General features: G+C 35.3%; 2 protein-coding genes across 2 annotated transcripts in view; one reads left to right on the top strand and one right to left on the bottom strand.

Annotated features, from left to right (window-relative positions):
- itga11b (integrin, alpha 11b) overlaps positions 1-3,060 on the top strand; it is a 63,900-nt gene extending 60,840 nt beyond the window's left edge. Inside the window, exon 30 of the mRNA XM_051100384.1 lies at positions 1,429-3,060. Coding sequence (XP_050956341.1) covers positions 1,429-1,503 — 75 coding nt within the window. The 3' untranslated portion in view covers positions 1,504-3,060. The remainder of the gene's footprint in view (positions 1-1,428) is intronic.
- A 5,262-nt stretch (positions 3,061-8,322) lies between these two features.
- fem1b (fem-1 homolog b) lies at positions 8,323-14,689 on the bottom strand. Its single transcript, XM_051100315.1, has 2 exons — positions 13,833-14,689; positions 8,323-10,001 (listed from the first exon to the last, which is right to left on the bottom strand). Exons 1-2 carry the CDS (start codon positions 14,105-14,107, stop codon positions 8,366-8,368), a joined length of 1,911 nt encoding a protein of 636 aa, XP_050956272.1. The 5' UTR covers positions 14,108-14,689; the 3' UTR covers positions 8,323-8,365.
- Positions 14,690-15,321: the final 632 nt, after the last annotated feature.

Consider the following 15,321-nt stretch of genomic DNA (forward strand, 5'->3'; position numbering starts at 1 on the left):
TTTACGAATACAAATGTCAAAATATAGAATTAAAATAAAACTACTAAAACATAAACTAAAATGACAAATGTTGCAATGGCAAATAACTGAAATAAAATAAGATTAAGTTAAAGTACTAAAATTAAAGCTGAAATAAAAACAAATGAAAAATGTAAATATTTTACAAATACAAATGTCAATATATAGAATTAAAATAGAATTACTAAAACATACTCCAAAATTACAAATGTTGCAATGGCAAATAACTGAAATAAAATAAGTTTAAGTGGAAATATTAAAATTGTTAAAAAAAGACAAATAAAAACAAATGAAAAATGAAAATATTTTTACAAATAAAATGTCAAAATATAGAATTAAAATAGAATTACTAAAACGTAAACTAAAAATACAAATGTTGCCTTGGCAAATAACTGAAATAGAATAAGTTTAAGTTGAATTCTAAAATGACTAAAGCTGAAATGGAAACAAATGAAAGTCAAAATATTTTTGCAAATAGAAATGTCAAAATATAGAATTGCTAAAACATACACTAAAATTACAAATGTTGCCTTGGCAAATAACTGAAATAATATAAGTTTAAGTTGAAATACTAAAATTACTAAAACTAAATCTGAAATAAAAACAAATGAAAAGTAAAAATATTTTTGCAAATAGAAATGTCAAAATATGGAATTAAAATAGAATTACTAAAATGTAAACTAAAATTACAAATGTTGCCTTGGCAAATAACTAAAATAAATTAGTTTAAATTGAAAAACTAAAATTACTAAAACTAAAACTGAAATGAAAACAAATTAAAAGTAAAAATATTTTTACAAATGAAATGTCAAAATACAGAATTAAAATAGAATTACTAAAATGTAAACTAAAATGACAAGTGTTGCCTTGGCAAATAACAGAAACAAAATAAGTTATTAATAAAATTAGAGTTATAATAGAATAACTAAAACGTAAACTAAAATTAAGTTAAAATGACTTAAATAGAAAAATAGAATAAAAATAGAAGTAGAAAAAAATAGAAATTATGAATAATAATAATAATAATAATAATAATAAAAATTACAACAGCACATAATTTACTAAAACTAAAATGAAAACTGAAAATCTTAAAATAAAATCTAATATAAAATATAAATAAATGCTATAATAGTATTTAAATAACACTAATATTTGGCTCTTAGGCTAACGAATGTGCATTATGTTTGCTTGAATAACTAAGTGAAATCTCATTTATCCAGAGCCAGGCTTAAATTCTGTCCATATGCTTGCCGTTCTCTTTTTACCCTAGATTAAGTAGAGCTAAATTTACATATCAAAACAGACATTTACATAACAAACACTTATTTTAGGGTTTGTTTAAGGTCAGATCTCTCAGGACACTTCCGCTACATGAATCAAAACAAGTCACTGTTTTTCTTTCATCCGCAGCTCGGATTCTTCCACAGGCAGAAGAGAAAGAGGGAAGAGCAGGCGACCAATGAGAAAACAGCAGAGGATCGGTAATGCCACGGCAACCTCCTCAGCCAATCACTCAGGGACTCTGCAGACACGGGTGTGTGTCAGCCAATCAGCTGCCCTCAAGCACTGCCACGCCCTCCTGCAGTCCGACGCAGAACCAATCAGCTCACTTCCCCTTGGCCGCACTGCCAATTAAGACAGAAGATGTGAAGATGCTGGAAATTTCACCTAGTGTGAGACTTTAAAGAGAGCTGGAAAGTACTAGTCAACGGAGGTAAAAACACTAATGAAGAGGCTTCGGTTTGAACCGTTTTGAGAGGTTTTGGTGCTGATAAAATGTTTGCTTATCAACAAACCTCAGATTGTGGAACAGAAGTACGACTTTTTTTTTTTTTTTTTGTTTGCTGCAGCATAAATTCAAGCTGATGCACTTGCACATTGTAAAGAATTTTGAACTTGAAATTTGTAAATATTAAAGTTCAGCAATATAATGTAAAACTATGATCAAATAGAATATTTAACCATTAAATGATGCACCTTAATGCATTTTGTTGCAACATCTGTTCAAGGCTCATGTATTTGAGATTTTGTCAATTTTTGTCACAATCTCAATTTTATGTACAGTACATTGCAGCTGGAATCGGAAGTGTTTCTTCCACGAGTATGTCTGTGCTTTTCATCATTTGAAACTGGTAAAAGGGTTTAAGGGTAGTTGAAATAAAAATATACATTTGTATGCAGAATCATGCACATTTTACATTTTTTCACTTATTTCTCGCATTGCAATAATTATTTTATTCAACTGCAAATTTGCTGTCAAAAAATAATACTAAATAATTTATAAAAGGCTTTTTTTCCTTTTTATGCACTTCAACATTTCTGTAGTGTGATATCTAAAAAAAAAAGCACAATATTCCATGTACTTTCTCCATTTATATGATCACATGAATTAGAAAAAAAGCTATAAATTAAAATTTTCTTGACTTCACAACTACCCTTAAATACTTTTCACGATCACGGTCTTGAATAACAGTGGCTGTGTTCAGAATGCAATACTAGTATACTACTTGTAAGCACATTGTATACTGCATACTATTAAAAAAAAATACTAATTGAAATAGTGTGCATTATCCCGTGTGTAAACAATATAAGGTTATTTACATTTAAAGTGTCAGTCTGACCATTAGTCAGGAAACTAAAAAAAAAAATAAAAACATTACAGCTGATATAATTTACAATTCATTCATTACACTGTAAAAGTAAAAGATCAAGTTAAATGCATTGCATTGCATTGAGGATACATTATTCTATGCATTGTGTACATTTTGATAAACTGATAAAAAATGCATGCTGTGCACACTATACATACTACAGACTTCAGGAATAAGTAGTTTGATGGTTCTGTTCTGAACACAGTCACTCAATCAAAAATGTTTTCCAACAGTATTTTAGTTTGACATGGCTTCACAGCTTTCAGTTTAAGACGGCGTGTGATTCTAGTCACTCGTTTTAATTGTCATTTATGTCACCATTTTATTGCATGTAAAGATGACAGCTGAATGTTCGTCACATGTTTTTAATTGAATCACTGAATAAATTAAAATCATCTTGATTTAAAACACTGTATTCTTTGTTTTGAATTTCCCTTCATTATGCAATATCCAAAAATGATAATTAGCTGAAAATGCACTCACCCTTAGGCCATGCAAGTTCAGGATGAGTTTGTTTATTCATTAGATTTGGAGAAACGTAGCATTGCATCACTTGCTCATCAATGGATGTGAATGGGTGCTGTCAGAACGAGAGTCCAAACAGCTGAAAAAAACATCACAATAATCCACAATTACTCCTCACCACTTCAGTCCATCAGTTAACATCTTATATAGTGAAAAGCTGTGTTTTTAAGAAACAGATACATCAAGACACTTTAACTTTAAACCTTCTGCTTATTCCCAAAATTAAAAGTCCTCGATCTATAATCAGGGTTTGTACAAGGTGCTTAAAGTACTTAAATCTGACTTTTTGAAATTTAAGCCCTGGAAAACCATTGAAAATAGCAATATTCCTGAACTTGAAAAGTGCTTGAGTTATTGAAATGTATCTAATAAGTGTTTAATTTTTTAGTTAGCTCATATCTTTCAATTAAAAAAAAAAACATACATTAAAACTGTTGAGCTAAGCCAGTAGTAGTACTGTTGTGTAAACATGACTGAAGATGCAAAAAGAGGAACAGCTTAACCAAATCTAGTGAGTCATTTAAGCTGGAACCGCTCTGATTGACTCGTGACTTCTTTTTATTTCAAGCGATTCACTAGCAAAAACCAGATCAAATTAAAAGAGCCATACGATTCAGATGGGGGCTTCAAATCACGTATAACGCATCATTTGATCTAGATCAGAACTTTGCGAGTCATTTGATTCAGATCGGAACTTTGTGTATCGCGAACCATTTGATTTAGTTCGGAACTTCACGAGTCATTTGATTCAGATCGGAACTTTGCATATCACAAATCAATTGATTTAGATCGGAACTTCAAGAGTCATTTGATTCAGATTGGAACTTTGCATATCACAAATCAATTGATTTAGATCGGAACCTCAATTCACGTATCGCAAATCATTTGTTTCAGATCGGGACTTCGCAAGTTATTTAATTCCGATCCGAACTTTGCATATTGCAAAATAACTGATTTAGATCGGAACCTCAAGTCGTGTATCGCAAATCATTTGATTTAGATCAGAACTTCATGTATTTGTTTCAGATTGGGACTTCGGAGCGGGTTCACAAATCATTCGATTTAGATTGGAACTTCACAAGTCATTTAATTCAGATCAGAATTTTGTGCATCGCAAATCAGCTGATTTAGTTCGGAACTTCACGAGTCATTTGATTCAGATCGGAACTTTGTGTATCGCGAACCATTTGATTTAGTTTGGAACTTCACGAGTCATTTGATTCAGATTGGAACTTTGCATATCACAAATCAATTGATTTAGATCGGAACCTCAATTCACGTATCGCAAATCATTTGTTTCAGATCAGGACTTCGCAAGTTATTTAATTCAGATCAGAACTTTGCATATTGCAAAATAATTGATTTAGATCTGAACCTCAAGTCGCGTATCGCAAATCATTTGATTTAGATCAGAACTTCATGTATTTGTTTCAGATTGGGACTTCGGAGCGGGTTCACAAATCATTCGATTTAGATCGGAACTTCACAAGTCATTTGATTAAGATCAGAATTTTGTGCATCGCAAATCAGCTGATTTAGATCGGAACTTCATGAGTCATTTGATTCAGATCGGAACCTCAAGTGGTGTATCACAAATCATTTGATTTATATCTGAACTTTGCGTATCGCGAATTATTTGATTTAGATCAGAACTTTGCGAGTCATTTGATTCAGATCGGAACTTCGTGTATCGCGAATCATTTGATTTAGATCGGAACTTCACGAGTCATTTGATTCAGATCGGAACTTTGCATATCACAAATCAATTGATTTAGATCGGAACTTCAAGAGTCATTTGATTCAGATTGGAACTTTGCATATCACAAATCATTTGATTTAGATCGGAACTTCACGAGTCATTTGATTCAGATTGGAACTTTGCATATCACAAATCAATTGATTTAGATCGGAACTTCACGAGTCATTTGATTCAGATCGGAACTTTGCATATCACAAATCATTTGATTTAGATCGGAACTTCACGAGTCATTTGATTCAGATCGGAACTTTGCATATCACAAATCATTTGATTTAGATCGGAACTTCACGAGTCATTTGATTCAGATTGGAACTTTGCATATCACAAATCAATTGATTTAGATCGGAACCTCAATTCACGTATCGCAAATCATTTGTTTCAGATCGGGACTTCGCAAGTTATTTAATTCCGATCCGAACTTTGCATATTGCAAAATAACTGATTTAGATCGGAACCTCAAGTCGCGTATTGCAAATCATTTGATTTAGATCAGAACTTCATGTATTTGTTTCAGATTGGGACTTCGGAGCGGGTTCACAAATCATTCGATTCAGATCAGAATTTTATGCATCGCAAATCAGCTGATTTAGATCGGAACTTCATGAGTCATTTGATTCAGATCGGAACCTCAAGTGGTGTATCACAAATCATTTGATTTATATCTGAACTTTGCGTATCGCGAATCATTTGATTTAGATCAGAACTTTGCGAGTCATTTCAGATCGGAACTTTGCGTATCGCGAATCATTTGATTTAGTTCGGAACTTCACGAGTCATTTGATTCAGATCGGAACTTTGCATATCACGAATCAACTGATTTAGATCGGAACCTCAAGTCGCATATTGCGAATCATCTGATTTATATCAGAACTTCACGTATCGCGAATCATTTGATTTAGATCAGAACTTCACGTATTTGTTTCAGATCGGGAATTCGGAGCGGGTTCACAAATCATTCGATTTAGATCGGAACTTCAAGAGTCATTTAATTCAGATCGGAACTTTGCGTATCACGAATCATTTAATTTAGATCGGAAACTCAAGCCGTGTATCGCAATCATTTGTTTCATATCAGAACTTTGCGTATCACGAATCATGTTTCAGACCGGGACTTCGGAGCGGGTTTGCAAATCATTTGATTCAGATCGGAACTTTGCCTATTGCAAAATAATTGATTTAGATCAGAACCTCAAGTCGCATATCGCGAATAATCTGTTTTATATCAGAACTTCACGTATCGCGAATCATTTAATTTAGAACGGAACTTAACGAGTCATTTGATTCAGATCTGAACTTTGCGTATTGCAAATCAATTGATTTAGATCAGAATCTCAAGTTGCATATCACGAATCATCTGATTTATATCGGAAATTTGCGTATCGCAAATCATTTGATTTAGATCAGAACTTTACATATTTGTTTCAGATCGGGACTTCGGAGCGGCTTCACAAAATATTCGATTTAGATCGGAACTTCACAAGTAATTTGATTCAGACTGGAACTTGTCATGAATCAATAGATTTAGATCTGAATCTCAAGTCATATCACAAATCATTTGTTTCAGACTGGGACTTCAGAGTGGGTTTGCAAATCATTTTATTTAGATCGGAACTTCACAAGTCACTTGATTCAGATCGGAACTTAGCGTATCATGAATCATTTGATTTAGATTGGAACCTAAAGTCGCGCATCACAAATCATTTGTTTCACATCGGGACTTCGGAGCGGGTTTAAAAAAAATCATTCGATTTAGATCGGAACTTCATGAGTCATTTAATTCAGATCAGAATTTTGTGTATCGCAAATCATTTGATTCAGATTGGACCTTTGCGTATTGCAAAATAATTGATTTAGATCAGAACCTCAAGTTGCATATCGCGAATCATCTGATCGGACTTCGAAGTGGGTTCACAAATCATTCAATTTAGATCAGAACTTCACAATCAATTGGTTTAGACTTGAACTTATAATGAATCAATTGATTTAGATCTGAATCTCAAGTCGTATCACAAATCATTTGTTTCAGACTGGGACTTCAAAACTCCGAAGTCCCGTTCTGAATAATGAATCGTGAACCATCATTTCAGATCAGGACTTTAAGCGCGGATTGTGAATCATTCAATTGATTGAATGATTCAAGAACCCGCTCCAAAGTCCCGATCTGAAACAAATAAGTCCACACTTCAAGTTCATGACGGGTCATGATTCATTATTCCGAACTGGACTTCAGAGCATGGATCCTCTTTGATGTTTGAGGACAAAAGGAGATGGACTTTTTCACTGGAGAAAGCATTATTATGGAATTATGGACTCGTTTTTTGGCCAAAAGCAACGGTTTAAATTTAAACCATCTTAATGACGGATTTGTTTCTTGCAAACATGCAGCTTTTGACTTCACAAGATGTTAACTGATGGACTGGAGTGGTGGGGCTTACTTGTAAATTATTGTGATGCTTTTATCAGCTGTTTGGACTCTTGTTTTGACGGCACCCATTCACATCCATCACAATTAAAATGCAACAGAAGCACACAGAGTCTGACGGGCGTCTTAGATCAATGTTTTTAATCTTGTTTGATTTGGTTTGGAAATAAAAACATGTTGAGCAATCTCCAGTAATGAAAGAATAAAACATGGTGCAAACACAGAGGGTTAAAAAAACCTCCACATTCATATTCGGCCACATTCAAACACACACACGGAGCTATAAGCAGGAAGACATGCTGCTCACACATTCGCACAACAGCACCATCCAGAATAAGGCCCCGTGAGTCAGAAAGAGCTCCAGCACGTTCATTAACGCAAGTCAGAATTATAGACCTGCTAATTGGCTTTACAGTGGCGTCATGGTTTAAAAAAAAAAAAAACTAATAATAATTACTACAATAATAATAATAATTACAAATGTCAAACCTCTGGTTACAGGCACATTTTAATATTCAAATAAAAGAAATCACCTGGCACAGAGTTTAGCTTTAGGACATCAACACTCGGCTACTGATTCCTTATAAAATAGACATTTTACACTCTGTTTTAAATAAACCTTTTATAAAATATGTTAAGAAAACAAAAAATCATGAAAATGTTGACAAAAGAGCAGCTTATTAAAAAGAGCTGTTCACACTGTCAAGTTCAACATGCTGTTTGTCTAAAGAAGAAACGTATCTGTTTTCAAAATAAGAGTCTTTTCTGCCCGTATCCATCAGGTCAACATCTTTCATTTGTTAAAAAAACAACCAGGTTGAAACCAGAAACTCCCGTTCCTTTGGGATAAAATGCAGCAGTCGGATTTAGACGAATCTCCCAAATGGATCAACAGGTAAATTAAAACAATTTTCTAGTACTAAAGCACCGTTTCACAGGTTTAAAACAAAAAAAAAAAAAACAGATCTGACGGAAACCCAAAAGTCCACCTCAGTGAAATTCAACAAACTCCTCCAGGCTTTTGGGAATCTGGTCCCGATACAAGATCTGATGTTGTTGCACGGCACGAGCCGCCAGGCATTTCAGACTCATCTTCATCTGCGTCTTCAGAAGGATTTCAGAAACGCCCGTTGTGCTCTTATCAAGCGGTGTCTTCTTTTGCTTGTTGGTCATGTCCGTATGAGCGCCGGCTTCGACGAGGCTAATAATGATGGCGTGAAGTGTCAAAAAGTCACTGATGGGACGATTGTACTGTACAATGAGGTGTAAAGGGCTGTTTCCTTCATGGTCCACGGCGTTCACCTGTGCGCCACAGTCTATGAGCAGCTTAGTCACTTGCGCGTTGGGAAAGCTGCAAACGTCGTTGGTGTGAAAGTCGTCAACTGGTGTACTAGAGCTAGCCGCTAGGTGCAAAAGCGACGACCCCTCTCGGGATCGCGGATCTAGGCGTATCAAGTCGTAGATTTGTTTGTTTATTCGCGCACGTTCCTCTTCGCCGCACTGCGTTTTCGTAGAGATGCAAACCAGGTATAGGAAAGTGAACACGTTGGATTCGTAGTTGTCGGTGGCTGCCGGCAACTCCGCATCGGTGGAGGTTCGCACGCGCGCCATGCTGCGGCGAATCTCCAGGACGCTGGCGCGCAAGACGTGTTCGACGTCTGACGCGCGGACCGGCTCCTTCAAGTGGACCATTTGCGAGAACACTTGCGCAAATCTCAGGAGGTCTTTATGCGTGTTGCGGTTTCCTTGTTGGCGTAGATGCAAGGCGTGCAGCCAGAGTTTGATGCACTGTTCGAACTCCATGTTGTCGGCGTAGACTGCGCCACGATATATTATGGGATGCGAGACGTCTATGTTATCTGCACCCAGAATTCGCTCGCGAATCATCAGGCCTTCCATATGTAGCGCGTCCCGGTCGTGTCGAATGGCCTCCAAGTCTTGCAAAGTCCGGCATTCGGCTCTCCCTCCGTACGCCGCTACGGGTGACGGCAACTCTTTGGCGATAGGCCTCTCAGGATCGCGAAATCGCTCTAGCATGGCGAGGTACAAGTAGTGGTAGGTCTTAAGTATGTCGTAATTCTCACGATCGTTGGCGAAAGATGCTCCAAGCAGTTCCAACGCCTCAATGCGGCTATGGGCGTCACAATCCGCATGCGACAGCAGCAGCTCTACGACGTCCGCCTTGCAGCTTTCAGCTGCCACTTTTAGCGGCGTCATTCCATGTCCGTTAACCACCATAGCCGCTTGGCATCGTACCAACTCTTTCACGATATCCAAATGCCCGGCTTCTGCCGCAAAGTGCAGCGCGGTGGCTCCGCAGTGAGCTTTGGAGTTGGCATCCGCGCCGCGCTCCAGCAGGAAGTAAACAACATCGGTGTGGCCCTTGTAGGCGGCGATCATCAAACAAGTGTTGCCGTACTTATTGGCGATGCTGATGTCGGCCTTGTGCTCTACTAGATACCGTACGATGTCCAGACGGCCGTCGAAACACGCAGCTCTGAGGGGCGTGGAGTTCGTGAGGGTGGTGTGATTTACGTTGGCGTTGTGTGAAACCAGCAAACGTACCACTTCGAAATGACCAGCGCCAGCTGCACACCAAAGAGCCGTGGCGCCGTCAATAATATACCTGTGAGAGCAAAAATTTCACAATTTTAATTGCTGACAAGCACAACCAGAAATAAAATAAAACAAAGAAACTATATTTTAAATTGTATTTTAGTATTTCTACCTACCAACACTACCAGTCAAAAGTTTTTGAACAGTAAGATGTTATGTTTTTTCACCAGGCCTGCATTTATTTGATCCAAAGTATAGCAAAAGCAGTAAAATTTTAAAATATTTTTACTATTTAAAATAACTGCTTTCTATTTGAATATTTTTTTTAAATGGAATTTATTGCTGTGATTTCAAAGCTGAATTTTTAGCATTGTTACTCCAGTCACATGATCCTTCACAAATCATTCTAATATTCTAATTTGCTGACCAAAAAACATTATTATAATTATTATTATTATATATTTTAAAACAGCTGAGCAGATTTTTTTGAAGTTTCTTTAATGAATAGAAAGTTCAGATGAACAAGATTTATTTGAAATCATCATTTATCATCACTTTTAATCAATTTAAAGCATCCTTGTTAACTAAAAGTACATTTCATTAATTTATATAATTATAATGAAATATATATATATATATATATATATATATACATACACACACACACACTCACTCTAAGTTTTTGATTGGTATAATGTATGTAATGTATGTTGCAAAAGCTTTTTATTTCAGATAAATGCTGATCTTTGAAACTTTACATTCATCAAAGGATCCTGAAAAAGAAAGAACTCAACTGTTTTAAATATTGATAATAAAATAAAAAATGTTTCTTGAACAGCAAATCAGCATATCAGAATGACTTCTGAAGGATCATGTGACACTGAAGACTGGAGTAATAATGCTGAAAATTCAGTTTGATTACAGAAATAAATTACATTTTCAAATAGAAAACAGCTATTTTTAAATAGTAGAAATATTTTACAATTTTCCCATTTTTGCTGTACTTTGAATTAAATAAATACAGGCTTGGTGAGCAGAAACTTCTTTAAAAACATTTAATATCTTACTGTTCAAAAACTTTTGACTGGTAGTGTATAACTTAATGTGTTACTTGCCGTTTCTTTGTAATTGTGAAATTTAATAGCAATTTCTGAGTGAAAATTGTTTCTTCACCATTTTTTTTTATTTTTCATTTTTCCCTAGTAAAATGCTTTTTACAGCTCTCCATAAAATTAACATAAAATAAAATAAAAATAGCAAGGTTTACATAAATCAGAAATATTTTTGATTTAGATGTCAAAAATGTGTTAAAGTTAAAAGAAAATAATTAACTAGAACACTAAGACCTGGTGTCATGCAACTTCATGAGCCATATTTGAATGTATTCAAATGGATAAAGAGTTAAATTGAGTCTGTTCCTCAAAACTTAAAATTCTGTTTTTGGAGATCTAATTTAACTTTATTTGCCTGGGAAAGAGCAATTCTGCTAAACACCTCTTTCATGTTCCACATATAAAGCGTTTGTACATGTATAATCAACTAGTGATGGGTCGTTCTTGAACGATTCGTTCATTTTGAACGAATCTTTAATTTGATCGGGACGAACGAGTCGTCTCGGGGAGTGATTCGTTTAGTCACGCATGCGCAACATCCTATTAGGTTCTGTACTGGAATTAGTTCACCTGTTTCGAGTCTTCGGGTTTTTAGAGTCGTTCGTTCACCTTATGGTGCTGTCATGTGATGAACGAACACCTCAAACCCGAAAACTTGTCAGATAAGAGGTGAGGTGAGTGAACCATAGACTAAAGACCCAGGTAAACAATGAATTAATATTTTCTGTTTCTTATAGTATTATAGTTTTGTTTTGTTTGAAGTGTGATAAACGTTTGTGTTAGCAGTAGATGTGTTAGGGAGGCAACAGGTAACATTTTAATTATATTTTGCAAAAATAAACTAAATGACTCGAAAAAAGATTTGTTCATTTTGCTGAACGAGACTCAAAGGTCCGAGTCGGTAAAATGATCCGAACTTTCCATCACTATAATCAACACGCAGGTGAGTAAATAATGATAGATCCACATTTGGTTGGGGAAAAAGCCATTTTATTACACGGATTTCAAAAATACTCGCTTCTGATTGGTCAAGCGCGGTATTTAACGATCTATTTTTCGTATATCAGTTCGCTCATCCGGGTAACTAAAACCGGCGCTACTTTCAAACGTCTCATATCACTCCACAGATTCGCGCTCTTTTATTTCATACGCCATTCTCACGTTTCAGTTATCGATTGTTTTAAAAATGACCTCAGAGGATATAAGTATTAATTAAGTTGGCTTGAGAAAATCAACTTACTGATCTACTATTTAAGATTATTATTCTTCTTCTGAGCCAAATTTCGGTATCTGTCTCCTCCTAGAGCTTTCAAGCTAGAACCACCAAACTCGGTCCAGATCTTCAGACTGGTCTGACTCGGTGTGCTGTATCTTTTCAGACTGATCCGGTTTACAGTTTTCATAAACCAGACTATCAAAACCACCAAAAATCCCATAGACTTACATTGACGGAATGTTCAAATGAGCAACACTATTCAAACTCCAACTGACAAAATTCAAATCTAAACTCCCAGAATCCCTTGAGACTCAATCAAGCTTCCCTTCTATGATCTATTTCTAATCCATTTAGACTCATTTAATATTTCTAATATTTCCAATCTAAATCATGCTAACAACATGCTAATAACTTGCTAATCATGTTAACAACATGCTAGTAACCTGCTAATCATGTTAGAAACATGCTAGCAACTTTGTTAATTATGCTAGAAACATGCTAGCAACTTCCTAATCATGCTAGAATCATGCTAGCAACTTTGCTAATCATGCCAGAAACATGCTAGCAACTTTGCTAATCATGCTGGAAACATGCTAACAACTTGCTAATCATGCCAGAAACATGCTAACGACATGCTAATCATTCTAGAAACATGTTAACAACTTTGCTAATCATGCTAAAAACATGCTAGCAACATGCTAATCATGTTAGAAACATGCTAGCAACTTGCTAATCATGCCAGAAACATGTTAGCAACATGTTAATTATTCTAGAAACATGCTAACAACCTTGCTAATCATGCTAAAAACATGCTAGCAACATGCTAACAACATGTTAGTAACATGCTAATCGTGATAACATGCTAATAACATGCTAATCATGTTAGAAACATACTAGCAACATGCTAATTGTGCCAACAACATGCTAGTAACTTGTTAATCATGCTAGTAACATGCTATTAACATGCTAATCATGCTAGCAAACATGCTAATCATGATAGAAAAATGCTAGCAACACGCTAGCAATATGTCGATCACGCTAGAAACATGCTAGTAACATGTTAATCATGTGCGAAACATGCTATCAACATGCTAATCAGGCTAGAAACATGCTAAAAACGTGCTAATCATGCTAACAACATTCTAGTAACTTGAAAATTATGATAACAACGTGCTAATCATGCTAACAACACTGTAATCAGCCTATAAAAATACAAGCAACATTCTAATCATGCTAAAACATTATAACAACATGTTAAATCATGTAAGCAATGTGTTGAATCATGCTAGCTGCTTTCATACTTTTACAACTGCTTCAAACTTTCAGGCTAGGCTTTCTCAAGCCAACTTAAAGTTTGTTCTCAAACTTTACTCATCTAGTTATATGTGTAATTGTTGCAAGCCAGATTGTTTTGTACATCGTAATTGATAATAAATAAATAAATAATTTGTAACTCAATATTTCGTGTATAAGAGTAGCCGTGTAATCCCAAACATAATATACAGTAATTGGAAACGTAATCAATGTATTAAAAAGTAACCGGTATTTAGACACGTGTAAATAAACAACTCACCCGTCAAATCTGACAGTTCCGGTCTGTTCGGTGTCCACCTTGTAATGGTCCAGAAGCAGCCGGACCACCTTGTCGTGTCCGTTTCGAGCAGCAATGATGAGCGGTGTGGATCTCTGTCCGCCCTCCTGGGTCACATACTCCAGCAGGTATCGAGTCTGGACGGTGGAGTGGTTCAGGAGCAGGGCAGCCAGCGTCAGGACTCTCCCCTCACTAGCCGCTTTGTGAACGTACCGGGCCAGGGACTCCAACCGGGCCAGAGCCGGTACCTCCGCCATCTGTGCAAGATTCGCCCGCTGATCTCAGAACAGATCAAGCCGTCTCCCATTAAAAACACCTGCCTGAGCTCTTCAGCTCATATATGAAGCACATGGAGAGTTTCTGCCAGACCAACCGACATTATATTTGCGCTGCGTTATTAATATGGATCTTATGAGCTGTTTATATATTTATAAAACAAATGAAGACTTTCAGTGATTATATGAACGGACTCATGAAACAACATATACTGTAACTGAAATAATAATCCGATATCTTAACATATGTCCTAGACTTCTAGAGTTTAAATATTAACTGTCTAATCCTGACGGAAACTGTTCAATTCAAATGAGTTTCAGTCGGAATTCTCTTTCACTTCTAAACGAAACGAGTTTGCTCGCCCCATTCCTTCACTTTTGTGCTTCGGTTTGTTCTGATTTCAGATCCGAGCTCCTCCGCGATAATGTCCGCCGATCGCTTCAACAGAACGAAGACAAATTTCGCTAATAAATCCGATATTGAAGCCAAATTAATGGTTAAATCTGTGCTAAATGTGTTTGTGCCTTTCACCTCTGCCAGTAACGACGCCCGGAAATGAAGTCAGCAATAACAGGAAGTGCGATACTGGGATTCCAAGGCAGCCTTTTCGAAATAAAAGTCCCATGAAATAATATAAATAAAAAAAAAATCCCAGAAGGATAAAATAAAAATACCATGGTAAAATCTGAACGAGGAAAATCATACTTTCTATATATTATATAACATGATGTATCATATATCTATGAGTATATAATATAATATAATATAATTTATGTGTTTGTTTACATGTTCTACACAGAAGTCTGGATCCAATACCAAAAAATAATGTGGATCTGAAAATATGTAGACGTAACTTGTATACTAAAATAAATAATATCAGCAGTAAACAAAAAAACAAAAAAAAAACAAAATTGTAAAACTGTAAAAAAAAAATATATATATATATATGTATATATATATATAATGAATCTATATATATATTTGTTTTTTTCATTTTTCAGCAATAAATGGCCCATAAAATAATAATTAAAAAATAAAATCACAAGAATTAATTCTTATTTTATATATATATATATATATATATTATTAATATATATTAAAAAAAGTTATGAAAAAGTTATGAACCCTAAAAATGCTTTTCTAGGGACACATGGTGCTGTATATTCAACTGAAATATTAAATCCTGCGATAAATA

The sequence above is a fragment of the Labeo rohita genome, chromosome 25, assembly GCF_022985175.1.
Source record: "Labeo rohita strain BAU-BD-2019 chromosome 25, IGBB_LRoh.1.0, whole genome shotgun sequence".
NCBI lineage: Eukaryota > Metazoa > Chordata > Actinopteri > Cypriniformes > Cyprinidae > Labeo > Labeo rohita.